Below are 27194 nucleotides of genomic sequence, written 5' to 3'. Positions count from 1 at the left end.
AAGCCTTTTAAATCACCTTCTAGTATCATCACGCAAATAAATATGTTTTGATGAAACCTCTCTCTTTCATTTGCATTGCCCTATTGTTTTCTCTACCATCTACTCGCTCATAAATTGTTCTGTTTATGGAGAATCTTGCCGTAATTACGGCCCTTTATCATTCAGGTTCTTTTCGAACCATTTGTTAAGTTTTAGAAAAAAATAAAAATGTTATTCACCAGCCAAGGTCTATCCGTATTGGGAAAAACTGTCCCCTCTGGCTCGTGTACCGTTTGTGTACACAGTTTTTCCCAGTACGGACCTCCTGTCTGGTGAATAACATATATGTATGTTAAATATAGTCTGCTTCTAAACTACTCGTCTAACTCTCCGTTCCAAGGAGGCGTAACAGCTGATCAAGAACGGGAAACAAGGGCCGTCTATCAGCCAAAACGTTGTTAGTCAAGCAAAATAACCACTTGCGTAATTTCTCTTCTTCCACCTGCTTGCGAACTCTTGCAGAGCAAGAGCCGTCTTGTGGTCTCTTGCGCGAGGGCGGTAATGTTTATCAGGCATGGTTATGTTTATCAAGAAATTCTCAGTAGTCGGAAAGAGGACTTGACAACCAACCGAGCGGAAATGGGAAACATCGCAGCTAAGTCAAGGGAGATATGGAAAGTTCAAAACAAATGTTCAGTTTCAACACTCCATCCATAGTTTTTTGGTTATTTACTTTAAATTTTCGTTGATCCTCCATAGGTACCAATTTTCTGTTCCTTGTTCACAAACTCGTGTTCTTAAATTGTTATTTCCATAATTATAATAATATGCCCATAGATACTTTTTCGCAGTTAAAAATAACCTTCTTAATTTCGCTAAGCTTGGCGCTTTCCTGTTTGAATTCACTAGTGCATTGCATCCTTTAGTGGACTGGTGCATCAAAATGATTAATTATTATTCGCCAACGAAGTGAATGTTATGGAATAATATGAAACAGGGAATTATTAGTTCATAGCATTGTTCTACACTATAGGCCTAGATGATCGAAGATGACTATCAGACAATTTTATTTCATTTTTTTTACCTTCCGCTGTATTCACAACAAGGTATTATAACAAGTAAAAACACGGTTGGTAACCGAATGATGAACAATCGTTTGAGATGTTTTCCTTCTAGAAGTAAATGCCCTCTGAGGCGCGCAGAACTTCTCCCTCAAAATATCAACTTGCCCATTTTCCACCATCTTATTTAGAATTTTCTCTTCTAGATGATCAATTCAACATAGCGGGGTTCAATTCCGACCCCTAGTTTTTTCCCTCAATAAACTATAAAAACAATTATTAAGCGAGATCATCTCTTTAGAAAATACCGTCCGTATCAGACACCAAACTTCTCTACACAAAGTAATTACACCACATGGATGGCGCTGATAGATAATATATGCTCACACCAATGTACCAAACGGGATAGAATTAAAACACATTTGACTAGACTTTCTAAACCTAAAGGTTCCTGGCCGAACTTTAGGATGGTAAAAGGTGAAGTATATAGGCAGAATAAAAAAATTCTCGATATTTCGTGGCCATGCTGGAAAGGAAAACAGATGGTGAACAATGACTGGGGCAGAAACTCACTCATTAAGACTTCATTGATCAATCGAAACTAAAGGGATATCAGCAGGGTGCAGAGGAATAATAACAGCGAAGCTTTTTAATTGGAAAGCATGGGGCCTTTGATTAAACTGAAATGTGTGAGCGTATCATCAGCTTGTCTGTTTTCTGATCCCTGAATATCTAAACGGACAAATAAATGGCCCTTTATATTTTTCAAAACACTTAAAACTGAAGTAATTGTCAAGCATAAGTGCCTCAGTTTTGTTATAAACACTCGAAATGTGGATGCATTGACGTATGACTTTAAACCAATCAGAGAGCGCAGGTCTCTGTAATCACCTGATTAACTATGATTATTTAAGAGTAACATGAATCCAACGCCATCACCAGGAACAAGCGCAAAGCCGAGTGAGCTTAGAATTTAATTCTCCTCAAATCATCAGAGTCACTACTTTATAGCATATTGGTATGGTGTGAGGAGCAAATGACTCAAGCTTTGCTATAAATTGAATTGGGTAACCTTAGCCGTGAGAAACATTTTGCAACTTTTTCAACGATAAACTCGGTTTGCTGGGAGCAGACGAAGAATTTTGAGGAAGTCTCTTCAAGACAGGAAGTGTTATGAACCAAAGGAACATAAACATATCACGCTTAGCATTAAGAGGTATGTCGCATTTTCTCCTTTTCTTTTTTCTTTTCTTTTCTTTTTTTTTTTTTTTGTACGTCCCTTTGGCTCTAAAATGAATGATTCATGAATAAAAACTGACAAGGAAAAAAGCAACTGCGAAGTCTTTGTTTTCGAAATAGAGATAACATTTCACAATATTCATTACTCGAATGTCGCCCGATAAAATTTGAGCCAAAACCTTTGCATTGGATGATCCGTATAATTAAAATCGGAACCGAAATAAATTTAAGAAGCTTCGTGCAATTTTAAACAACACAGCAGCTCTAACAAGCGTGAAAAGCTTTATTAAAGCCATATGTAGTTCTTCTTTAATGTTACGTCCTTTTGCGAGAAGCATTAAAAAATATTGGCAAGAAATCTAGAAAACTCAAGCAATTGATCTGAAAAAATCGCAAGCGAAGAACTCAAACGTTTTTTCTCCCGGATTTAACGCCTTAAGGTTGCAGTGGGAAAATGCTATGGTGCCATTCGATCAGTCTCTGACTTTATTTTGCGAAAAGAAAATGATTTTTAATTAAAGCTGGCCAGCGCGACCTTTATTAGAGTAAAAAGATGGTTTAGTCAGTTTTTCAATGTCTTTGTCGTCACTGGTGGTCTTTGTCAAGTCACACAAATTTCGAATAGTGTTTTGTTTATCCAACGTTTTGCCACTGAACTTAAAAATGGCCGCGGGTAACAAATTTGCATCGAAAAGAATGGGTTACCCACAAATTGCCAAAACTTCCATGGCATAATAAAGGTCTCCGATGAAGAATTTAAATCGATGCTCAGAACGAAAGGGAGGAACCCGTATGGCTGTACTGCGAAGGAAAATTTTGCAAGATTCTATTAAGATATTGTTCTTCTCCGTCAGTGTATTTTAGTTTAGAAATTGAACACCCGGCGACACATGTGAAAACACATAACTTCAAAATAAACAATCTCGTGATTCAAACGAATGAAAAAATAAAGGCAAATAAATTAAATCCTTTGAGTATTTTTCAAAAGTTTGGTAAGTGAAAGAAGTCTTCTCGATACCCTGATTCAGATTTTAAATTACTAGTTTAGCTGAATGTCGAAAAGTCACCTTATATATAGTTACTTGGAGATGGAATTCGTTTGCATAATGCGTGGTAAATGTAAATGAAAATAATACCATAATTGCTAGGAACCATATTACAAAGAAGAAGGGACTTTCGACCCTTCAAATTTCCTACTACCCTTAAGACCCGATACCTTTCGTAAACACATTTCCTAAATATAGCTATTCTCCTTTGCAAAATGTTCACAGTTCCAAAATGGATCAAGATGACAATATCAGTACTTCAAACAGCAGTTACGGACAGAACACGACGTTAACCCTGGATCTTGCCTCAGACTGTATCCCATGGCTTGTGATATCCATAACTGAGTGCTTGGCCATAGTCATCTGCAATTTGATCACCGTTATCGTGTTCGTAAAGCAGCGTCAGCTACAGCGTCGGAGTACATACTTGATCATCCATCTGGCAATAGTCGATCTATTATTTGGTGCAGTTTCCGGTCCTGTGATTATTAGTGATCTATTGGGGTCTTACTGTGATTTATGGAAGTACAATACTGAAATCTTTCCATTAGCAAACCTTTTTCCAGTGACTTCTATTGTTAATCTTGCAGTCATTTCATTGGAAAGACTGCATGCAACATTCTCTCCATTTAAGCATCGCTTTGTCAAGAAACGGGTTTATGGAGTAGTAATTGGTACTATCTGGTTAATGACTTCATCGAGGGAGACTGTTCAAGTTATCGTATATAATACAGAAAGTGTCGTGTCTCCTGTCACCATTGCAATCTCGCCATACACATATTGGTCAGTTTCTCTTCTAGTCATCTGCATCTGTTATATTTCAATCTTTATAAAAGTTCGACGCAGCTCTAATCCTCAACGCCACGGTGCAATCAACAGAGAAAGAAAACTGACAGCTACGTTACTTTGGGTTACGCTTGCATCGTTACTGACATGGCTGCCATTTATTGTATTTAGCCTAAATACAAACGCTCTTAACTTGAGGTCTTTCTTTCATATCAGGATGACACTGGCGGCGCTAGTTGGTGCCAATTCCTTGTTAAATCCAATTGTGTATGCCCTCAGGATGCCTGATTTTCGAGATGGAATATGTCGAATATTCCGTAGGACTCCAAGGCAAATCGCTCCAGGCAGTTTACCGCGTCGAAATCCTCTGCACACGAGTAGACGAGATGATGATGCCTGATTTAATTGTCAGTAAAGCTTGTAATAAGAGTTTCTCCAAAAATCACAGCTGATGAGGAATTCACTAGATACGTAGCTACAGATGAAATGTATCAGCATTCAACGAAGTACCTTTCATTTGAACAGAGGAGCGAAACACAACACCAGCAAGAAAAAAGCGCTAGGGACAAATGTCGCTCAACCGTGAGAAAAATTTGACAGTGTGAACCAAAATGGTCCATAATATTTTACGTGTGGTTATACCTTGGAATAAAACTGTCAGCTGAGGTATTTCATGGATTGCTAACAAAGATCTTTGCACATAGTATTAACCGATTGGGGTCCACCTTCTGTTCATCGATACAAAACTTCAATTTTCTAAGAATCAAAACATTTAAGACGGTTGCATTCACTACCCATCCGGCACACCACCTAAATTAAACTCTTGAGAAAGCATTCTATTTTCGTCTAACAAATTGCAATTACATCAAGAAAGTATCGGGACCCAAGAGATCACTGAACAGTTCAGGTGCACCTTCGCCGGTGTCATCTGTTACATAACTTGTACTTAATGCAAAAATATTTACATTAATGAAACAGGAAGACGGCTTAGTGACAGATTTCGAGAACACCTTCGCGGTGCAGAAAGGAATAACAAGGACGCATCCAAACCAGTCAGTAAACACTTTAATCTCCCTAATCATTCTGAGTAGCATATGCCAGTCTGCGGCCTTTCTCTACATCTAGGCAGTTCGGAAAGCCACAAAACTTTCGAAAAAAAATTTACTACCCCCCACTTATTCGTAAACGTCTCACCGCAGTGCGCTACTGTTCATGGCCGTGAAATGTATTTCGCCAACCGTTTATCGTTTCCCCGTTACAGAACAGAGCGCTTTCGAAACAGCGGTTTTCCAACAATGGCTTTCATAGAAAATTGTAAATACTAGCAATAAAATTACTATCATTTTCCCAGTGATCAACACATGTAAACACATTTTACAAAAACAATTTTTCAAGGAATTGTATCCCCAGCCCTCTTAAAGTCTTAAAACCTTAGTCATCATATGTAATTTGTAAAGTAGGTTTTCAATTTTGTCAATGTAAACATGTTATTATTTCACTCTATGCGACGACATGTACTTTAATAAACCTTCATTATTATTTTATGATGCTATTAAAACACCTCTGCAGAACATTTGATGTAATATATTGTTGACATGTTTAGCAATAACCATCCTCCTTTTAATTCAAGATTGGTTCCAACATTCAGGAAAGTAATTCAATATTTCTGTTCTGTCTATATATTTTGAAAGAGGGTATAGCTTGTAAGTAGCCACGATTAATCTTTTCTTCAAGATAGACATAAAACATATCCTGATCTGATATTTCGAGTATTGTTTCTATAAATTTCTTTTAATCTATCGGGTTTACAGATAAACATGTGCTCATGCTCTAAAATACTATGAAACATATCTATACTAAAATGACCGAGAGATATTTCGAGACAAAAGCTATGATCTCACTTAAAGGAAGTGTAGGATGTGTTTGTTTTGTCGCACTTTGTAATAATAGTCGCTCTTTGTAATACCTGTCGCACTTTGTTATAAAATTCTCGCACTTTAGAACAATAGTCGCACTCTGCATGAACACTTGTCGTAATTTGTAATAATACTTGTCGCAATTTTCAATAACACATGTCGCAATTTGTAGTAACACTTGTCGCAATTTGTAATAAAACTTATCGCACTATGTGTGATAACATTGGTACATATGGTCGGAAAGCGAGTAGAATCAGTAACCACCATCCTCGTCAATAATATTAATGATAATAATAATAAGAATTTTTATTCACATAGATTTACTTTCAAGAGTATCATTTGCAAGCGCTGCTGTATACTTCAATTATTGTAGCAGTACTAATTTCAAATTGTGTACGATTTAAACGTAATGTGGAAAACCCAAACTCAACGGTTCAACTCATTAACCTGATGATGGCATGAGTCATGCCCTTACACATGTCTTTGAAAAGCTTCCTCGCGAGTCTCACATTTATTTAAATAGTTATAATACTATTCTACGCGCACGACTTTGAGCCCGCCATTTCATGTCCAGAAAAGCGAAAGTTCGGATTGAGCGAATTTGTAAGAGAAATAAGGTGATATCTGTATTATCGGGTTCTCCACATTAGTGAGGTGTCTTTGAGGTGTAAGTTAACTGAATACCCAGTTTGTTAAGATATTATTGATAGCACGAGCAACGAGGAACTCCTGTTTTGTGTGATGGACCACCAACTTAATGAAGAAATGTGATAACGATTACCTGGGAAACGTTTTATTTAAGCATATCTCAAGTGAAAAAAAAAAAAAAAAACACGCCTCGAATTAGCATACGATGTCACAAAGCGTGTAGGATGTGACCAAAGATATACATGTAACTATACAAGATGCAGACTCTATAAAAACGGTCCGGTGCGTTTCAGTTCGAAAAATCGATTTCTTTCAAACTTTGCCCGTAAATCTATTTTATTCTAAGGGTTATCGCAACCAAATGTTTTTTTTTCAAATATTGCAAAATAAATGCCGAGTGAAAATCGCTTCAGCACTCTGAGGCCCATTTTTACAGCGTCGATCATCAAAACTGGCACAAATTGCCGAGCCCATTCTTTTGTAAAATTCTGTTAAAAATTTTCTTTTTTTCTTCGCATGTTTATATCAATGCTTTCTGAGAGCAAAGCACATGATCTTCCTCAGAAAGCTGATAATTTTCAGTTTGACACTTATTTTGACGCTACCCCAATGGCCTTAAAGATGCAACCTTTAATCTTGGCTCAACAAAAAGTCCAACTTCCTCGCCATGATATTTTCATTCAGACAAGCTGAACTAAAATAAAGGAGTATAGAAATATTGTGGTCTCGGCAAACTTCTAGCCAGCCAGCCAGTCAACGTATTAAACACATTTTTGTTTTCGTCAATATCACCATCACTATTACTGTTATAGTATGTCAATCATCATCATTATCATATTTATAGCTATTCTCATTATTATTATTATTATTGCTATTGTTATCAATATCATCATTATTATCATCCAGATTGTCGTTTACGAGAGGTATAATGGTTGTTGTTGACTCCACTTACCCTTGACCATCTATATCAGGTTTATTACCTATTGCGACAGGTAGGTTTGCAAAGTGCGACAGCGTTTTTTTTACAAAGTGCCAAAAGTGTGATCACAAAGTGCGACAAGTGTTATTACAATGTGCGATACGTATTCTAAAGTGTGACAGGTTTTACAAAGTGTGACAATTTTATTACAAATAGCGACGATTATTACAAAGTGTTTCTGTGGTTTTCTATGCTCGAGAGCACGAAAAAACACAAAGTAAAACTTCGATGTTCATCTAACTGCGTCGCGATTCTGCTCCATTCAAAGTTAAGGTATGAGGAGACTCTCCTGCCTGAAATTTAATTTTGGTTGGGGGATTTAAATAGAAGTTTTTGTTATTTGTGTATGTAGGCGGAAGAGAGATACGGCTCCGGAAGACAGTGCCGCAGAGAGTGGAAATAGAGAAGGCTTTGGATTCGTTTTTTACCGCTGAATTCGAAAGCCTTCAATTTGGTTACCAGCACAAGTGTTACAGGCAGCTGTCAGTTAGCGGGAAGACGGTGGATACAAGAAGTAAAGAACATGGTAAAATTTTGCGTTTCCTGTAAATTAAATCTTTAAATCGCCAACTAGTGAGGGGTGATAAAATTTATTCTTGGTTTATCTAACTTGAAAGCCGTCGTTGTCGTAAAGTTGTATTCAGTCATGAGAAAGTAAGGACTCTCCTCCTCTGAGACACAAGTAATATTTTTTAACGTTTGTAAATATATGTAAATCATGTAAGTGAACTGCGGTTTAAGCAATGAATATGCAAGCGATCTTCGCAGTAATGAACACTACGGGACTTAAACCCATGACCTCTGCGATACCAATGCGCTGCTCTACCAACTGAGCTAACAAGCCAACTGGAAGCTGATCATTATGTTGGTTCCATACTAATAAACCCGTGAAGATTTGAATTTTTTTACTGCGAAGATCGCTTCCATATTCACGTCTTTATCTGCAGTTCACATACATGATTTTCGTATATTCACAGTCATTTATTCATCACTTCACGGGTTTATTTGAAACTAACTTAATGACCAGCTCCCAGTTGGCTTGTTAGCTCAGTTGGTAGAGCAGCGCATTGGTATCGCAGAGGTCATGGGTTTAAGTCCCGTAGTATTCATTACTGCGAAGATCGCTTGCATATTCATTGCTTAAACCGCAGTTCACTTACATGATTTACATATATTTACAAACGTTAAAAAATATTACTTGTGTCTCAGAGGAGGAGAGTCCTTACTTTCTCATGACTGAATACAACTTTACGACAACGACGGCTTTCAAGTTAGATAAACCAAGAATAAATTTTATCACCCCTCACTAGCTAATTCGGTAGAGCGCTGCACCGGTATCGTAAAGGTCATAGTTTTAAATCCCATACATTTTTTTCAGACCTTATTTTCACTTCTGCTTACGTAGTGATCATCACTGCGAAGATCACTTTCACATTCAAGTAATATTTTTCTTTCTGGAAATTTTTGTAGCTACTCAATGACCGAAGAAATCAAAAACATTTCCGACAACGAAACCTCCGAGGAGAAGAATTTGACCTTCAGTTACTCCCCGGACTGCATTCCGTGGCTTGTTGCTTCCATCACTGAATGTCTGGCCATTGTCATCCTCAATCTCCTCACTACTATTGTATTTGTGAAGCAGCGTCAGCTACAGCGCCAGAGTACATACTTGATCATCCATCTGGCCATAGTCGATCTCTTGGTAGGAGCAGTTTCGGGTCCTGTGATTGTTAATCATCTTTTGGAGCACTATTGCGATTTATGGAGGGGAACTCAGACGATTTTTAGATTGGCCGATTTGTTTCCCATGGCCTCACTTGTAAATCTCGCTGCTATTTCTTTAGAAAGAATGCATGCCACATTATTTCCATTTGAGCATCGTGTAATTAAGAAAAAGGTTTACGCAATGGCAATTGCCGCTATTTGGTTTCTAACTTCATCGAGGGAGACTGCTTTGATTGTGTTATACGAAACACAAGGAAATTCTCATCTCGCTATATCATTCAAAAGGGTTAGCTTAGTATCAATTTTGTCAGTTTCTCTAATTCTGATCAGCATTTCCTCTATTTCAATTTTCATCAAAGTTCGATTTAGTCCTAATCCTCAACATCATGGTGAAACCAACAGAGAAAGAAAACTGACCGCCACCTTACTTTTTGTCACGCTTGCATCTTTGGTAACTTGGCTTCCATATAACATTATCTTCATAGTTTTATATCGGCATGAAGGTGCCTCCGGCTTAAAAGGGGCCTTCTTTCATGTTGTTATGTCGGTAACATTAGCTGGCGCTAATTCCATAGTAAATCCAATTGTGTACGCTATATGGATGCCAGAATTTAGGAAGGGTGTTATCAGAATGTTCCGTAGACCCCAACATCGTACACGTGTCGCTGATTTGCCACTTGTGAATCTACAGCACACACCAAGTCCTACTGCTCGTAGATCAGACAGACACGTGAATACCCAAACTTGATTGCTTTAAATGACAATTATCTTGTAGAGTCATCCAAATATCATGTTTAGTGAACTTTTTGCAACCAGGGCACGAGCGTAAGCCGTCAAAATTTTGGTTCGCTCCTTGTTTGCTGGTTCCTCTCATTAGTAAAGAGCCAAACAGGAATTACCTTATGTGCGAGCCAGGAACTAGTGCGACGTGATTTTATATCTACGCAGTCAAATTGACCGTTAACTTTTTAGTAATTGCTTAAGCCATCACTGAACAAATGTAGTTTTCGTAGGAAGCGTTTAAAAGCCCAAGGAAAGAGGAAAACATGGAGTGTAATTAAGACAAAAAGACATCGTTTTTTTGTAATAAAACAAACATCAGAGTAAACAAGTCTTGGCACGTGCAAGACAACGAGAGTTGCTGACAAATCTTTTTTCAATGCGACACAAACACATTTGCGATGCCCTCGTCAAACCATGGGAGGTCGTCGCATACTGCCAAGGTTCAACTGCCTAATCAGTTGCGGAAGTTTGCAAATATTTATGACATAATACCATTTTGGTTTTAAAAATAGGGGCAAATCCAGGAATTATTTTCTTGAGAATCCAAAATTTGTTTTAGAAAAACATAGGTATTTTTACTTTCTCCGAAGATCACGTAGGGTAAGAGATCTCTCGAGAGGAGTGAAATTTAGAGATTTCATGTTGAGTAACAACATTCGATCCTCTCTTTGCAAGAAATTTGCGGGTGTCAGACAAGTATTTAAACAAACTCACAGGTCTGAGAGGAAGAGATCTGGGTGCCCCAAACGCTTCCCCTGGATCCATCGATGCGCAAACACGAACGCAAGATGCTTTGTCATAGCACCTTCAGATTCCTTAGAGCAGATTGCCCCTAGCAAGAATGATTTTGCTTACATCTCTTCCAGTACCAGTGCTGTGTCCTAAGTTAACGCGGCTTCTTAAAAAGTTTATTCTTCTTCTGATAACTGATGACACTCTTGTCAGCTACCTATCACCCTAACGAAAAACCTCTTTGAAACCTTATACTAACTCTGTATTTGCACATTCAGGAAAGTTGACCTGTACCAGGCTTTCGCATGCAATAACTGTTGTCGTTGTGTCTCTCGTCTAAACTGTTACTCAGAGCCTAAAACTGTTTGAGGAAAAGAACTCGGTAACCGTTGCAAGATGAGGGATACATATCTTGTCTCATCTCGGTTTCCTTGATTAGGAAATGGCTAATCTTATCTTCTGTTCCAAATCATATGGCAAGTTATGGCGTGCTGCAGTCAACGCTTTGAGTGGGTAACCTGCAGACAAGCACAGAGGAGAAACCGTGGTAGATCAACTCAAACGTGTATGATTAATCCATAGGCGAAGCTGTGTGGTCTCACTGCAAACTATTGAACAAAAGGAAGTTCATTTGGTCATCTTTATTTTTGGCTTAGATTTTACAACTTCCTGAACTCATAGGAAGTCGGATTTCTTTAGAGACTCCTTCGAGGTTACTTCACTTAAAAACAGTTCGATAAGTGTCAAATTTTGGACAATCTAAACGGAGGTCCCGATCATCCAACGAATTGTAATGAAAAAGGAGAAATATATTGAGGAATCCATACACTTTGAACTGCACTCTATAGCTACAGTTTGACTTAACATGAACTGTAAAACAGAACCATAACCCCGTATCTGTTTTCATGTGTTCATAACATGTCATCGGGCTAAAAACATTTATTCTTTACGTCTGGTGTCTTTCTCCACCACTTAAGTTTACATGCTCCTGTTTCTGTTTACATCAAGACTGAGCGCAGCGCAAATTGATTCTAAAAAAGGGGAAGAGGGAAGTTTCTGCGAATCTTCTTCCATTTGCCTTTACACATCTAGGTCCATATAAGGTTACGCTTGTCATCGTTGTCAATTAAGATCACCGGGATGGTAAGGTTTAAGTAGGACGTCATTCCACCACCAGCAGTATGAGGCGTCCATGACCGATTGAATTTCCTCGCCAGGGATCAGAAGGAAAGGTATTTTGTTAAAAAGTTTAAATCTCCTTTTGTTTGAATTAATCACCGAACTATATCATCCATATCCTTTTCGTGTTCGCACGAAATCAATATCATGTCTGAATGTCGATAATAGAATCAGCTTTGAGAGGTCAGCTTTCATCGCTTTTTTATAATCACTATGAAAAGATTTTGAACAGAGACCGGGATGGTCGCCGACCAAAATTCAGAAGATTGGTCAAAATTTGCATCGAAAACGAAAACACAGAAAAAAAAAATCTGTCGAAAATGTCAAAAGGAATGATTGACATTTCTTAGTTCTGTCGCATCAAGCGGTTTAGTTCCGCTGCACAAACAGTTAATACGTTGCAAGAAAACAAATTATATCAACCAGACTTCTAGTTAGTGAAAGAGAATCGGAATCAGAATCAATAGGGGTTAGTTTATGTTTTTATGTTTTTTAATATCTCTTCGTTGAAGTGTTAGGCGGTATTCAAACACAATTGCCAGCTGCTATAAAATATTTCCAGTCGTTGTTTGTATTGCAAACGTCACTGCGAGGAAGTTAAAAATGGATAAAAAAAACAAAAAAAAAGACGCGAACTCTTAGGTCAGAATATTAGTTTGCCTCCACAGAATTGACCAACGTGCGCGAAAGTCAGCAAGTCAAGAAAAGAGTTTCGTGTATTGGGGCAAGTAACCTATGATAAGAGGACTTTTTACCCCATTAAAGATATAACTTTTAATTTTCATTTATTTTTAATTATTTTGGAAAACGATGAGGAAGATCTTTATTTCCCTACTCACAATAAATTTAGGCTGGACTAACAGCAAGATAGAGTTTAAGAAATAGAATGTCATATTTCGACACTTCTTTAATTTTGCACGAACTGAAGGCAATAAGTAATTACCGTTTGGAGTCAAATCCAACAACTGTTTTTCTCGTTATTGGTCTTTGTTAAAATGTTGTTAGAATGCATCTTTTTACGCCCAGGGCATTGTAAGGGATTCGTTGTGAGAAAGGAGGGATCACAACAGTTTCTTGCAAAATAAAGAGCAGCATAAACTTTGGTTAAGTTGCAATTTTATGCGCAACGTTTGCTTCGAATTGATCGACGCATAAATAAAAAGTAAAGTGTGAATATGAATTCAAGTATAAGAAGTTTGGCAGACTGATCTTAAAGAATGGATTGAGTGATGCACTCGAAAAAGTTTTTACTGTGTTTTCAAAATCAAACAATGAGAACGTATTTGCCAAAAGGTGGTCGTTAGAGAAATTGTGAACGGAGTTTGACTCCACTTTGTCCTTTCGCCGCCCTTTACTCGATGCAGTTTCAGGCTCATTGCGACCAACTTTCCTTGTCATCTGTCACTTTGCAAGAAATGCATGACAAAGAAGGTGCCGTTTTTGTCATCAAACCATAATTATTCAGAACACGGTCTACAATTTTGTTCTTGACCAGCTGTTCATACCCGGTTATAAAAAGTTGGTTTTCATTGATGCAAACACCTTGCTCGATAATGTTTGATAGCAACAAAACATTTCGAAAAACCGAGGATCGCTTTAGGAAATATGCTTGCGGCTAGGTATGCTGAGATAATTATTTAATTACGGAAGTCAACTGATAAATGTTATTGCTCACAAATGGCTTCTAACTTACACCTCCTCTAAACTATCTTACCTAATACAAACAACATTATTACTCGCTTTGGCTTCCGACTCCCATTTGGTACAAGGAAGACTAACAAAAAGATAAGGCGTTATAAATCGGCAAGAAAAGTCATCTTTCCAGCTAGTATCGTTTCCGTTTTACAAGGACTGATCTTTTTAGTAATGGTGAAAAACAGTGTGATCTTGTGCGGAAGGGCGAGTATGATATTTTTTTTCCCAAGCTCTTACGCGCTCGCTTCGGTTTTCGTCGTTGGTTTTTCATCTGTAGCTTTCATCTGAAGTTTATGTTGCACAAGAAGTGTCCATTTTAAACAAGCTCCCAGTTGGCATACATACATTCCCATAAATTTTTTTCAGGCCTTATTTCCACTACTGCTTACGTAGTGATTATCATTACGAAGATCGCTTTCACATTCAAGTAACATTTTTCTTTCTGGAAAATTTTTGCAGCTACTCAATGGCCGAAGAGATCAGAAACACTACTAACAACGAAAGCTACGCGGAGAAGAATTTCACCCTGAGTCATTCCTCGGACTGCATCCCGTGGCTTGTTGCTTCCATCACCGAATGTCTGGCCATTGTCATCCTCAATCTCCTCACCATTATTGTATTTGTGAGGCAGCGCCAGCTACAGCGCCAGAGTACATACTTGATCATCCACCTAGCCACAGCCGATCTTTTGGCTGGAGCAGTTTCGGGTCCTGTGGCTGTTCATGATCTTTTGGGGCACTATTGCGATTTATGGAGGCAAACTCAGACGATTTCCCCATTGGCTAATTTGTTTCCCATAGCCTCACTCGTAAATCTCGCTGCTATTTCTTTAGAAAGAATGCATGCCACATTATTTCCATTTGAGCATCGTGTAATTAAGAAAAAGGTTTACGCAATGGCAATTGCCGCTATTTGGTTTCTAACTTCATTGAGGGAGACTGTTCAAATCGTGTTACTCAAAACACAAGGAAATTCTCATCTTGCGGTATCATTCTCAACAGTTCCACTAATTTTGATTTGTGTCTCTTATGTTGCTATTTTCATAAAAGTTCGATTTAGTTCTAATCCTCGACATCATGGTGCAACCAATAGAGAAAGAAAATTGACCGCCACCTTACTTATTGTCACGCTTGCATCTTTGATGACATGGCTTCCATTTACAACTTTCAGAATAGTTACATATTGGCATAAAGATGTTCTCTCAAGCTGGTACCCTCAACGTTCCTACTTTCACATAACAATGACGCTAGCGTCTTTAGTTGGCGTTAATTCCCTGTCAAATCCTATCGTGTATGCAATAAGACTGCCAGAATTTAGGGCAGGTATTTGTGAAATGTTTCGCAGAGCCCCAAGCACTACATCGCAAGCTGAATTGTCTCTGACAAATCTACAGAGCAAGCATCCTATTACTGAACGTCAATCAACGTAAATACTCACACATGATCGTTTAAAAGTATGAAAAGTATCTCAAAAAATTTCATGCAATGTAAACCTTTTTGCTGCCGGAGCATTGGCATAGCGGGCACATTCTTGAAACATGTGAGAGTTTTGGTTCAACCTTCGTTCGTTGGTTCACCTCATGGAACAGCCTATAGCTATGAGGAATCACCATTTATGCGAACCTATAAAGTTGTTTGCTTTCATGAAGACCTAGATCTCATCCAATCCCGCGTTTACGCGAGGAACAGTATCCATGTCTACAGTCAAATAAAAAACTCGTCGTTCCAGCATCAATCAACAATCTACATATTGAATAATATACTCGAAACATGTTACGGGGAAGTAGACAATAAATTTAAATATAAAAGAAAACCGTCTTATTTCTATCGAATAAACATAAGAGCAGATTTTGCTCGAGTGTAAAACAACAAGTTCTGAAAAGAGATCTCACTTCATTCCACACCCAATCATTTACCAATGCAACGTAAAAATTGTCTCACACTGTGAATTTTTCAGTTAGTCTAGCAAAGCTTGCCTCAGCAGACTGACAGACTGACAGCTCACGATAAGGCTCTTTTGACTTGCAAATGAAGAAAAGAGCGTCTGAGGGGCTAGCTTGAGGGGCTACCCCCATACCCTTCCCCTGGGTCTACTAATGCACAAACTGCGCGATGCTCTACTACTGAGCCATAGAGACTTCACGGTAAGCGAATTCAATTACGAAGTTCATCTGACACGCGTCCTGCATACTGCTAGGATCAGCAATGTCGATAGCGTTATGTTTGTAGAAAAAAATAAGAGAGATGGTAAGTTTTGAGCTCGGTGAAGAAATTAAGGAATATGTTTTTTTCGTCTTGTTACGAGTGTGGGACAGAAAAATTTCTGAGTCCCCATGAGGCATCGAACTTCAGACCTTAGGATTCTGCGCTCCGATGCTCTACCACTGAGCCATAGAGACTCCACGGTGAGCGAGGTGTATTACGAAGTTTATATGACACGCGTCCTGCATACTGCTAGGATCAGCAATGTCGATAGCGTAATGTTTGTAAATAGAGTCCAAGACTAGTCCTACGCTCTTGAAAAGACAAAAAACATCTTTCTTTATTTCTTTGCCGAGCTCAAAACTTACCATCTCTCATAATTTAAATTTATAAAGAGTCAAGTTTCTAAAGAAACTGTGGTGCTGCGTCGGTGAGAGAGTATAACAGGACAATTTAGTATTAGTAACGAATTGATGACGCAAATTGGTCGCCGTAGAGAGTTTCAAATCTGACGTTTCGAGCAGTCGGCCTGAAACGTCAGGGCAGAGTCAGGACAGAGGAACACTACTAAATTTGAACCTAGTCTGCTACACGAGTAAGGAATCTAAGCCATCCAATTGAAACTAATCGTAGCAGTTTGCATAAACGTTGATTATGACAGTCTCATTGAAATTCTGTCTCCTTGAAATAATTATTCCGATTTGTTTTCAGGCTTAATTTTACTTTCGTTTCGTTACCAGCTGCGCGGTTTATTTAGAGTCATCGCTAGTAAAACCTTCTTATTACAGGTATGATTATATTTTCTATTGTAAATACTTCTAAGGCTATTGAATACATTCACTTGAGGATGTGGTCATAGAGGGTTAGGAAAATCTTCTTCTTGGGCGCACTTTCTTTGAAAAGCAAGAGGTAATTGTACTTGATATTCGTTAATTGTACTTGATATTCGTTAATTGTACTTGATATTCGTTAATTGTACTTGATATTCGTTAATTGTACTTGATATTCGGCCTACAGTTATATTTTAGAACATACTCACTTTCCATTCAGTATGCATTTGCGACTCCTATCTAATCTTTCCTTTGACCAAGAACCTAATCGACACAACTCCAGTCTCTCGAGTGAGGAACCTCCCCCACTTATTCTCTAAAATAATATTCCTATTTCGATGATTTAGATGATTGCGAGTTGCGAAGTATTTCGAACAATGCGAAAAATGTCCGTTCGTTTTATGCGAAATTCATTACTCCACCAAAATTTCATTTTCTTGCATTTTTACCTTCAATTTTTGAAACACCTTACATGCACGGCCTTGTTTGAGCATGGAATCAATCCCATAATGCCTGTGCAAAAAAGGAAAACAACTCAGTCGAAACAAAATTCAAAAACTACCTAGTTCAGTTACGTCACTCGGTTGTGTAGTTCCCTTTCAGTTTTTAAACTCTGGGGAATCTCCATTAGCTGGATCTGGGTCAGTTGTGTCCTTAATAAGATTTACGGAGTTTTTCTCACCGATCACTAAGCAGGAGACTCTAGTTTGATGTATTTATGTAATGACTTTGAGTGATACAATTTTTGGGAAATCGTGCTTGTACTTCAAATCAGACTTGTGCTAAGCGACTGAACATATTGAAACAACCTGGTTATTCTTTGAATTGTTCGCTATCCATTCGCCTTATCATCTTTGATCGGTTTGAGTGCAAAACTCAGATCTCTCGATGAATCTCAAACTAGTGAGATGCCGAGGTAAATAGGGGTGTGTACTCACCAAGAACGAAAGCGTATATCAGACACTTTCACACCAGCTGAGATAAGTACCCCTCAAGATTAAGTACAAGCGACAATATCGTGAGACAAAAATATTCATTGTAAACCTCTAACTTACAAATTTCTTTTCCTCTTGTTCCTGATCACACCATTGCTAACGAATTGTGTCCCGTATTTCAGTATCTGAATAAAACAAAAAATCACCAAAGGGAATCCGAGAACTGCAAGAGAATCAAAATTAGCCAAAATATTACTCTTGATTACGAGAGCTTCACTTTTAGTTTGATTCCATTTCAAATTTGGACTAATTTTGTTCGTTTTTAAAGGTTTAATAGTTTTATTGGGAACGATATACCTTATCATTAAGCTTTTCAAGTTCAGCAACTAGCTTGTTCAGCAACTAGCTTGTTCAGCGACTAGCTTGCTGATTTATCCGCTAAGAATTCCAGAATTTAAGAAAGCTCTTTCTAAGAACATATCAGTGCAATGAGGCTCCATTTACGAGACCACAAACTAAGCGTTCCCCACCTGCTGTTCTTTTGACTAGAATCGCATGAAAGTGATGCTAACTGGCACATTTTACACGACATATGGAAAATGGCTTTCTTGTGATGTTGTGGATAACCGAAAAAAAGTGATATATTAAATTGTCATCTCTTCAATTATTAGCATTTAAAACGCCTTGAGAAAGTTGCTATATCCCTTCTCACCAAACAAAGTGATTTTAAGCTTAATGTATAGTTTCAAATGAAGTAGCCTTGACTGCTAGGATCTTAGGTATATACAAGACAAACTTATTAATTCACCCCAGGGGAACTTTTTTGGTGTTAATCATCTCAAACAAAAATATATAAGATAAAATTACGATACAGTCACTCTAAAATTACAATATAAGACGATATAAGTTACGATGTGGTAAGAAGTTAGACGTCCACGTAAGAGTTTATTTCTTTATTTTCTTTTAAAATAAAAACAGATTCACATAATTTAAAAGTATGATAAAAATCTTGTTACCGAAAGCAAAACGTAAACTGCGGCTAGCGCTGAAGCGTGTGAGTCGTTTTCGACCGAGGTAAGAATTCAACCCAATGCAACCGCAGAAAACAACACCGAAAAATTTGCAAACTCGGGAAAATACGCAATTTGCTGCAAAGAGAGGGAAAATTATGGCCACCTGGGACGTAGAAATGGAGGAATGCGTACCTTGTTGCAAATGTGGGAAAGTATTTGTAACGAGATGACAAAGATTTAGAGTAAAAGCTGAATTTTTAAAGCGTACATAAGCGGAAGTTAGCATCTAATCCAAAAATCTAGATTGATTACTTTTTTTCGCAATGCTTTAAAAACAGAAGCAAAATAATCTAATTTAGTCGGACTGCGTCATTAACGAATATTTGCTTGATCTCTTTTGCTAATGAGATTCCTTTGCTTTTTAACCCTTGAAAGAGACCTAAAATATTGGTAGTAAATTTCTTAACTTCTTTGTTTACCACATAGGTATCTTTATTTTAGGGAATTTTGAGACATGCCCGGAGCATTCTCCAATTCTGAGTTCCGTTGGATTATCTTTGGCAAAAAGGTCCCTCCATTCATATTTACGTCGTATAACATATAATTACTTGGAAAGGCACCAATTTATTACCAAACTCAACAAAACATGCACTTCGCATTCCATTTGTTCGTTATGTTCTTAGCTTAACACGGGGAAACCCACAAGAAGTGAAATGTCTTAAACTAGATGGCCCAAATTATATCTCTCAATTTTTTACACCTCGTGCTCGCCTGAATAATGTAAATTTCACAGGACGCCAATGTATGAACTGTGCATAATTTTACCTATTTTTACATACTCTTGAGCTATATATATACACATATATATATATATATAAATGTGTAAATTTGATTCTCAGCTTTCACTTATATATATATATATATATATATATATATATATATATATATATATATAAGTTCTGTCTGACGGGCACTTAGGCACGAAACTCAGAGTCACAGAGAATCGATGCGTCCTCTTTAATTCTTTAACTTATGTATACTAAGCTCTGCTACCAAAGTATTGAGCACTTTATGCCAAGGTAGACTCTATCCCCACATTTATATATATATATATATGATTTTAAATATATGAAATTCATATATTTGCACCAACTGAGCTAACAAGCCAACTGGGCCTGAATTTTTTTTCAGGTCCTATTTCCAACTACTCGTTTCAGTAGTGTTCTTAGCTGCGAGGATCTCTTAATTTCGTTTCTTCACCGCAGTGCAAATATGTGAATAGGAGAGACTTTATAGCCACCTCAAGTGATCTCACATATGTGGGATCATCTAAGCCATGCCAGAGTGCTCAAACTAGAAAAACTAGTGAGCATGCTTAATGCTAGCAGCAATGACTCATCCTAGTAGAGTGCTCAATTTGGACATGAAAGCAAAGCTTTGTATGCCAAAGAGCTATATCTAACTGCAGACAGTACTGTTTCGGCCTTCTGGGCCTCATCAGTGCAGTGCAGTGCTAAATATATGAAATTCATATATTTGCACCAACTGAGCTAACAAGCCAACTGGGCCTGAATTTTTTTTCGGGTCCTATTTCCAACTACTCGTTTCAGTAGTGTTCTTAGCTGCGAGGATCTCTTAATTTCGTTTCTTCACCGCAGTGCAAATATATGAATTTCATATATCTAAAATCATCATTCATGAGTGCTCTCCAAATTTCCCAAGTGCTTCATATCTCCATGAACGCACAGATAACGTATGAACCAATTGTTTTAGAACATTTTCAAACCGCAGGAAACTTTTTTTCTCGAGGGATTTGTCTGCTAACGTCATGAGCGAGCACAATAGGAATATGAAGTACGCTCACGCAATTGAATTTGATGAGACAAATTTACTAGCTATGTTATAAATATTAATATTTGCATATGCATAACTCACATTTTATCTTATTTTGTATTTTTAGTTTGTCGAGCGTTTTTAACATAAGCCTCTGGCTCGGAAGATTGTGCATTCACTTTCTACGTCTTCGACATTAAGTAACGTATTGTGTTCTATTATTTTGTTCAATTAACAAGAATAATGGAACATTTGTTTCACATATTGTCATTTATCAATTGCACTTGTCTTCACTTTTTCTCACCGCGAGATATTTTTCATTTCGGGAGAAAATTCATGTCATTCAGCCAAAGCTTTTTGCCGTTAAGAGATGTTCCTCCTTTCAAATTCAGCTCGGTGAAGTGCATTTTAATTTTCAGGCTTGCTTAGATCTCTCTGTTTCTAAAAATTATGAAGGATAGACGTGTTTTCATTGAGTCGCAATTCGACAATATTCAACCGGAAAATGAAGTATTAGCCCCTTCGCTCTTAAACTTAATTTAGAAGGGAAACAGCGATTGTTTGACATTTCGAAAGTCCTTTGGAATCCAGTATCACAGCTAAAGTTCTGAATGAGATTGATAATTGTTGATTCGTTGCCCGTGGCAAATGTACGTAAGTTTGGTAACCAAAGCACAAACCGAATAAAGAGGAGCAATATAATTTGCACCACTAACGAACACATCTTGAGTGATCTTATAAACCTTGTTGACTCAACACAAGCTATCATTTGCAGGTAGCATTCCTTCTCGTCTAACTTGTTCGAGAGACCTGAAACGGTTTGTATGATTTTCTTAACTTTCGTACCTCTCATAAGATTACATCTTAATTTAAGTTGCAGTTCTGAGTTCGGCTTTCCTGCCTTCATACATGTCCGAATCACTCCCTACATTAATTAGCAAATCTTTAAACATATCTCATATGGTTACCAACATCCATCATCAAAAAGTTCACACTGCGTTCCCATTTGTTTCGCGATATGTCCATAGCGCAACATCAGCAAGGGCTATAGGAAGTAAGTGGCAAATAACCTCAGCTCATAACAGAGGAAAAAGATACAAAGAGAACCGTAGCACAAAGTTCCAATGAAATTGACATGAATATTGGGATCCTTGTTTAACCTATCACAAATGATTAATTCTACCCTCTTTGGTCGCTGTGATATATTTCGTTGTAAACAGATATTCTTCCCTTAAAATTCAGCACTGTAATTTCCAATTGTATCCTCAAGCCTAAGCTCTCTTTTTCTTAACTGTATAATGATAGGTGTATGTCTCCAAGAGTCACAATTCGACCAGACTTGTGGAACAGAGAACAGAGAATAGTTGCTGGGACTAAAGCTTGTATAAATCTTGTTTAGAAGAGTAAATTCTGGCTTTCCCACGGAGTCGTTAATAATTTAAGAGTAATTGAGGAGACTTCCTGGTATAACTTTAGGGTTTCTTTAGGTCTCCTCACAACTGACATTATACTTTATCACATAAATTGCGGTGTTATACAGGGATTTTCGGCCCTGAGAAAAGCCGTATCAACACACACGAAAAAAACATCGTATTTTCTCACGTGTGTTGATACAGCCAATCACCTGCTGACTCGTCACTTGCCTTTGGCGCCACTCGGTCAGGTGGATGAATGAGCGGCAAAGACTTCACGATTTTAAATACAAGTTGTTTGTCGGAGCTTTCTCGAATTATGGCGGCTAAAACATTAAAAAATCCGTATCGCTGACAGACAGTGAGGTTCAAACTTTCCTAAAAGGGGAAGAAAACCAATATACTAAAAGTATACTATATACTATACTATATACTATAAGTATACCCACTCTTTACGGTGGCCAATTTACGTTTTCAACCTAGCTGTTAACACTAAATTACCTGCTACACTCTCCCACCAACGCAGCACCACAGTTTCTTTAGAAACTTACCTCTTTTACTAAAAGAAAAACCGAAAGTTACGTATTCAGCGGCTTTGGTGTTACCATTTCTCTAGGTTAAGAATGAAAATCGACAACTGGAAGATTTGCCACCGGCCGAATTTGGCCGTTTACCTGAAAGACTTCTTTTGACGGTAGGGACAAAGCCAATAAATGAGAATTTTGTAAATTGAAAATTACGACCATTGTCGTTTTTGTAATCATGATTCAACGCATTTTTCCATCTTAAGAGTTAGCGCCAACGCACTCTACGATTGTCGATTCACAATACATTAATGAAGTAGGCTTTTCTTGTCAATAAAGGGCTATCGTGTCTATATGATAAACAAAATAATACATGGCTGTTTGTAGATATGGAATTTCTCTTCTCGTGTACAACTCTGCATCTCACTCGTTCGCTGCGCTCACTCATAAGCTATCGAGTTGAACACTCGAAGAGAAATTCCATATCTACGCGCGCCCATGTATTATTTTCTATTTAAAACTACTCCTTGGAAAGTTTATGGTAGTGAATCAATTTGAACTTTACCTTGATACTGAAAATACCTTTAAAAATCCTCATTAGTCATTGACGCATCAACCACGAACCGGTCATGAAGTCTACAAAATTAAAAGCAAAATATGTCTCCAGCTTGTGACTCAATGACACTGATAATTGTTATTCGTTTCGAGGATTCCTTAAGATTTCCTTTGAATCTCCTTCACGAGAAACCTTAATTCGCTGCTGATAAAAAGCATGACGAGTCAGTAAATTATACTGATATTTGGAACAGCACTATTCAATTACATCACTTTTACCAATTCATACATCAAAAGTGATATGCATGCAATATCGATCAATTTTAGCTCATTTGAAATAATGTACAATCTACAGCTCGATTTGAATGATGAAAGAAATCAAAGTGAGTGGGTGAAAGAGATTCAGTATTATAAACGTTGCAGTATACTGTGTAAAGAAGGTGCCGTTTTTGTCATCAAACCATAATTATTCAAAACACGGTCTACAATTTTGTCATTGACCGGCTGTTCATACCCGGTTATGAACAATTGTTTTCATTGATGCAAACGCCTTGCTCGATAATATTTGATAGCACCGGAACATTTTAGAAAAAACCGAGGATCGTTTTAGGAAATTTGCTTGCGGTTAGGTATGCTGAGATAATTATTTAATTACAGAAGTCCACTGATAAATGTTATTACTCACAAATGGCTTTCAACTTAAACCTCTTTTAAACTATCTTACCTAATACAAACAACATTATTACTTCGCTTTGGCTCCCGACTCCCATTTGGTACGGGGCAGACTAACAACAAGATAAAGCGTTGTAAATCCGCAAGAGAAGTCATCTTTCCAGCTAGTATAGTTTCCGTCTTACAAGGACTGATCTTTCGTTTCTTGTGTGTTGTAAGACATTCATGTACCTATACTAAAACAACAATCAGTTTGATCGGATCTCTTTATTTTTCAGAGTTTTACGGAAATTAAATTTCACTCGAGCAAAGGCTTGTCGTGACACTTTTCAAGACTCTAAACACATTTATTTACGTGGTAAAGATTTTATTTGTATGTATGTATTTTTGACGGTTTTAGATCTACCTGCTTGATTTATATCGGTTACGCTTGATGTTGACAAGTCCCTCAAAATGGCGGCCAAACTTGTAGATTACCGAAAATTAGGAAAGTTCACGGAGTTATAAAGTTCTCGTAAAGGTCGGGCCGCAAAGTTTTTTTCCTGTAGTTACCTTTTCTATGACAATTACTTCAACTACTTCCTAGCTATGTTAGTTGGATCAGTTTAGAACGCCTCACTTTTTCAAAAATTTGCCTTGAATCTGATCGGTTTTGGCGTGTGTGATTTAGGCGAACCGATAAGGTGTCGTTCAAGTCTTCCTGTTTCCTTGATTAAAATGTGATGTCTGCGAAAGTCGCCTCGATAGATAAGATAAAGTTAATATACATGGCTGTGGTATTTGTTTTTTTCTGAGTTCCGCAGTTTTTTGTAAATTGTCCTCCAAAGTTGTATGAAATTAAAGTCTTGAAAAGTGTCACGACAAGCCTTCGCTCGAGTGAAATTTAATTTCCGTAAAACTCCGAAAAGTAAAGAGATCCGATCAAACTGATTGTTGTTTTAGCATAGGTACATGAATGTCTTACAGCACACAAGAAACGAGCGAAATCCGTGTCTCAAGCAAAATTGACCGGACCGCTCTTATAGAGATACTCTCTTAAACAAGCTCCCAGTTGGCTCGTTATCTCAGTTAGTAGAGCGCTGCATCACTATCGTACAGATCATGGTTTCAAATCCCATACATTTTTTCAGGCCTTATTTCCACTACTGATTAGGTAGTGATTATCATTACGTAGATCGCTTTCACATTCAAGCAATATTTTTCTTTCTGGAAAATTTTTGCAGCTACTCAATGGCCGAAGAGATCAGAAACACTACTAACAACGAAAGCTATGCGGAGAAGAATTTCACCCTGAGTCATTCCTCGGACTGCATCCCGTGGCTTGTTACTTCCATCACTGAATGTCTGGCCATTGTCGTCCTCAATCTCCTCACCATTATTGTATTTGTGAGGCAGCGCCAGCTACAGCGCCAGAGTACATACTTGATCATCCATCTGGCCATAGTCGATCTCTTGGTTGGAGCAGTTTCGGGTCCTGTGTGTCTTAATCATTTTTTGAGGCACTACTGCGATTTATGGAGGCAAACTCAGACGATTCCTCCATTTGTTTATTCGATTCCCATAGCCTCACTCGTAAATCTCGCCGCTATTTCTTTAGAAAGAATGCATGCTGCATTATTTCCATTTGAGCATCGTGTAATTAGGAGAAGGGTTTACGCAATGGCAATTGCCGCTATTTGGTTTCTAACTTTATCGAGGGAGACTGTTCAAATCGTGTTATATAAAGCACAAGGAAATTCTCATCTTGCGGTATCATTCGCAAGAGTTACCTTGGTATTATATTGGTCACTTTCTCTGTTTTTGATTTGTGTCTCTTATGTTGCTATTTTCATCAAAGTTCGATTCAGTCCTAATCCTCGACATCATGGTGCAACCAACAGAGAAAGGAAACTCACCGTCACCTTACTTATTGTCACGCTTGCATCTTTGATGACATGGCTTCCATATACAACTTTCACAATAGTTATATATTGGCATCAAGACGTTCTTTCAGGCTGGTACTCTCAACGTTCCTTCTTTTACATACGAATAGCGCTAACGGTTTTAGTTGGGGCTAATTCCCTGGTAAATCCTATTGTGTATGCTATAAGGCTGCCAGAATTTAGGGCAGGTATTTCTGAAATCTTCCGCAGAACCCCTAGCACTTCATGTCAAGCTGAATTGCCTCTGAGAAATCTACAAAGTACGCGTCTTAGTACTGAACGTCAATCAAATAGACACGTAAATACTCACACATGATTGTTTAAAAGTATGAAAAGTATCCCAAAAAATTTAATGCTCGCCATGTAAATTTTTTTTCTCCTAGACCATTGGCATGGCGGGCAAATTCATGAAACATGTGAGAGTTTTAGTTCAACCTTCGTTCGTTGGTTCGCCTCATGGAACAAACTATAGCGATGAGGAATCACCATTTACGCAAGCCAACCAAGTTGTTGGCTTTCATGAAGACCTAGATCTCATCCAATTCTGCGTTTACGCGATGAACAGTATTCATGTGTAAAGTCAAATAAAAACTCGTCGTTCTAGCATCAATCAACAGTGTGTTTAATGAATAATATATTTGAAACATGTTACGGGGAAATAGACGATAAATTTAAATATCAAAGAAAACCATCGTATTTCTATCGAACAAACATACGAGCAGATTTTGCTCGAGTGTTAACAAGTTCTGAAAAGAGATCTTACTTCATTCCACACCCAGTCATTAACAAATACAACGTAAAAATTGTCTCACAGTTGTGAAATTTTCAGTTAGTCTAGTAAAGCTTGCCTCAGCAGACTGACTAACTGACAGTTCACGGTAAGGCTCTTCTGACACGCAAGTGAGAAAAAGAGCGCATTTAATTTCGTTTATTGAGAAATAAAAATCATTCAATCCACTATTTGTAAAAATTTTGGTGTGAGACAAGTACTTTTAAACCAGAGGTCTGAGAGGAAGGGGGTCTGAACCCCCATACCTTCCCCCTGGGTCCCTAATGCATAAATCGACGCAAGATATCTTGTTGTAGTACCTTTCAGATATGTTAGAGAAGATTGCCACTAACTAATTATAATATGGACATTGTCTTATATTTCTTCCAGTACCAGTGCTGTATCATGAGTTAACCTAGCTTCGCTAAAAGTTTGTTCTACTTCAGATAACTGTTTTCTAGGGTACGTCGTTAATATGATATGACGAGAGGGCGAATAAAGCAGCCAATCAGCATATGTAAACAGCACCTATAGATAAAATGGCAAAACGTAAAGGTTATATGGAAAACAAACGGTCAAATCTCTGACCAAAAAAGGACACTCTTGTAAGCGGAAAACTCAGCTACCGATCACCCCGACCAAAAACCCTTTGAAACCTTATATTAACTCTGCATTTGTACATTCAGGTAAGTTAGCTTGTACCAAACTCTCGAAACAACTGTTGTAGTTCTGTCGTTCGTCTCAGCTGTCTCTTAGAGCA

The 27194-nt window shown here is 37.8% G+C and overlaps 5 protein-coding genes across 5 annotated transcripts in view; 4 read left to right on the top strand and 1 right to left on the bottom strand.

Moving 5' to 3' along the window:
* Positions 1–1754: 1754 nt before the first annotated feature.
* On the top strand, positions 1755–5652 carry LOC113671031 (QRFP-like peptide receptor). The gene has a single exon (XM_089201298.1). The coding sequence runs from the start codon at positions 3558–3560 to the stop codon at positions 4509–4511; it is 954 nt and encodes a 317-aa protein (XP_089057424.1). The 5' UTR covers positions 1755–3557; the 3' UTR covers positions 4512–5652.
* A 2139-nt stretch (positions 5653–7791) lies between these two features.
* Positions 7792–10516, top strand: LOC113671030 (QRFP-like peptide receptor). Its single transcript, XM_027187233.2, has 3 exons — positions 7792–7927; positions 8007–8180; positions 9125–10516. Exon 3 carries the CDS (start codon positions 9132–9134, stop codon positions 10125–10127), a length of 996 nt encoding a protein of 331 aa, XP_027043034.2. The 5' UTR covers positions 7792–7927; positions 8007–8180; positions 9125–9131; the 3' UTR covers positions 10128–10516.
* Positions 10517–13552: 3036 nt separating this feature from the next.
* On the top strand, positions 13553–15639 carry LOC149049262 (adenosine receptor A3-like). The gene is made up of 2 exons (XM_089198920.1): positions 13553–13692; positions 14228–15639. The coding sequence occupies exons 1-2, from the start codon at positions 13679–13681 to the stop codon at positions 15195–15197; spliced, it is 984 nt and encodes a 327-aa protein (XP_089055046.1). The 5' UTR covers positions 13553–13678; the 3' UTR covers positions 15198–15639.
* A 5723-nt stretch (positions 15640–21362) lies between these two features.
* On the top strand, positions 21363–26129 carry LOC113671029 (histamine H2 receptor-like). Its single transcript, XM_089201295.1, has 2 exons — positions 21363–21398; positions 24967–26129. Exon 2 carries the CDS (start codon positions 24974–24976, stop codon positions 25979–25981), a length of 1008 nt encoding a protein of 335 aa, XP_089057421.1. The 5' UTR covers positions 21363–21398; positions 24967–24973; the 3' UTR covers positions 25982–26129.
* Positions 26130–26620: 491 nt separating this feature from the next.
* LOC113681847 (UBX domain-containing protein 8) overlaps positions 26621–27194 on the bottom strand; it is a 3544-nt gene continuing 2970 nt past the window's right edge. Inside the window, exon 7 of the mRNA XM_089201296.1 lies at positions 26621–26962. Within this exon, the coding sequence (XP_089057422.1) occupies positions 26810–26962 (153 nt within the window). The 3' untranslated portion in view covers positions 26621–26809. The remainder of the gene's footprint in view (positions 26963–27194) is intronic.

This window comes from Pocillopora damicornis, chromosome 3, assembly GCF_964200805.1.
Source record: "Pocillopora damicornis chromosome 3, jaPocDami1.2, whole genome shotgun sequence".
Lineage (NCBI taxonomy): Eukaryota > Metazoa > Cnidaria > Anthozoa > Scleractinia > Pocilloporidae > Pocillopora > Pocillopora damicornis.
Note: the sequence above shows the minus strand (reverse complement) of the source record. Positions and strands in the feature narration are given on the sequence as shown.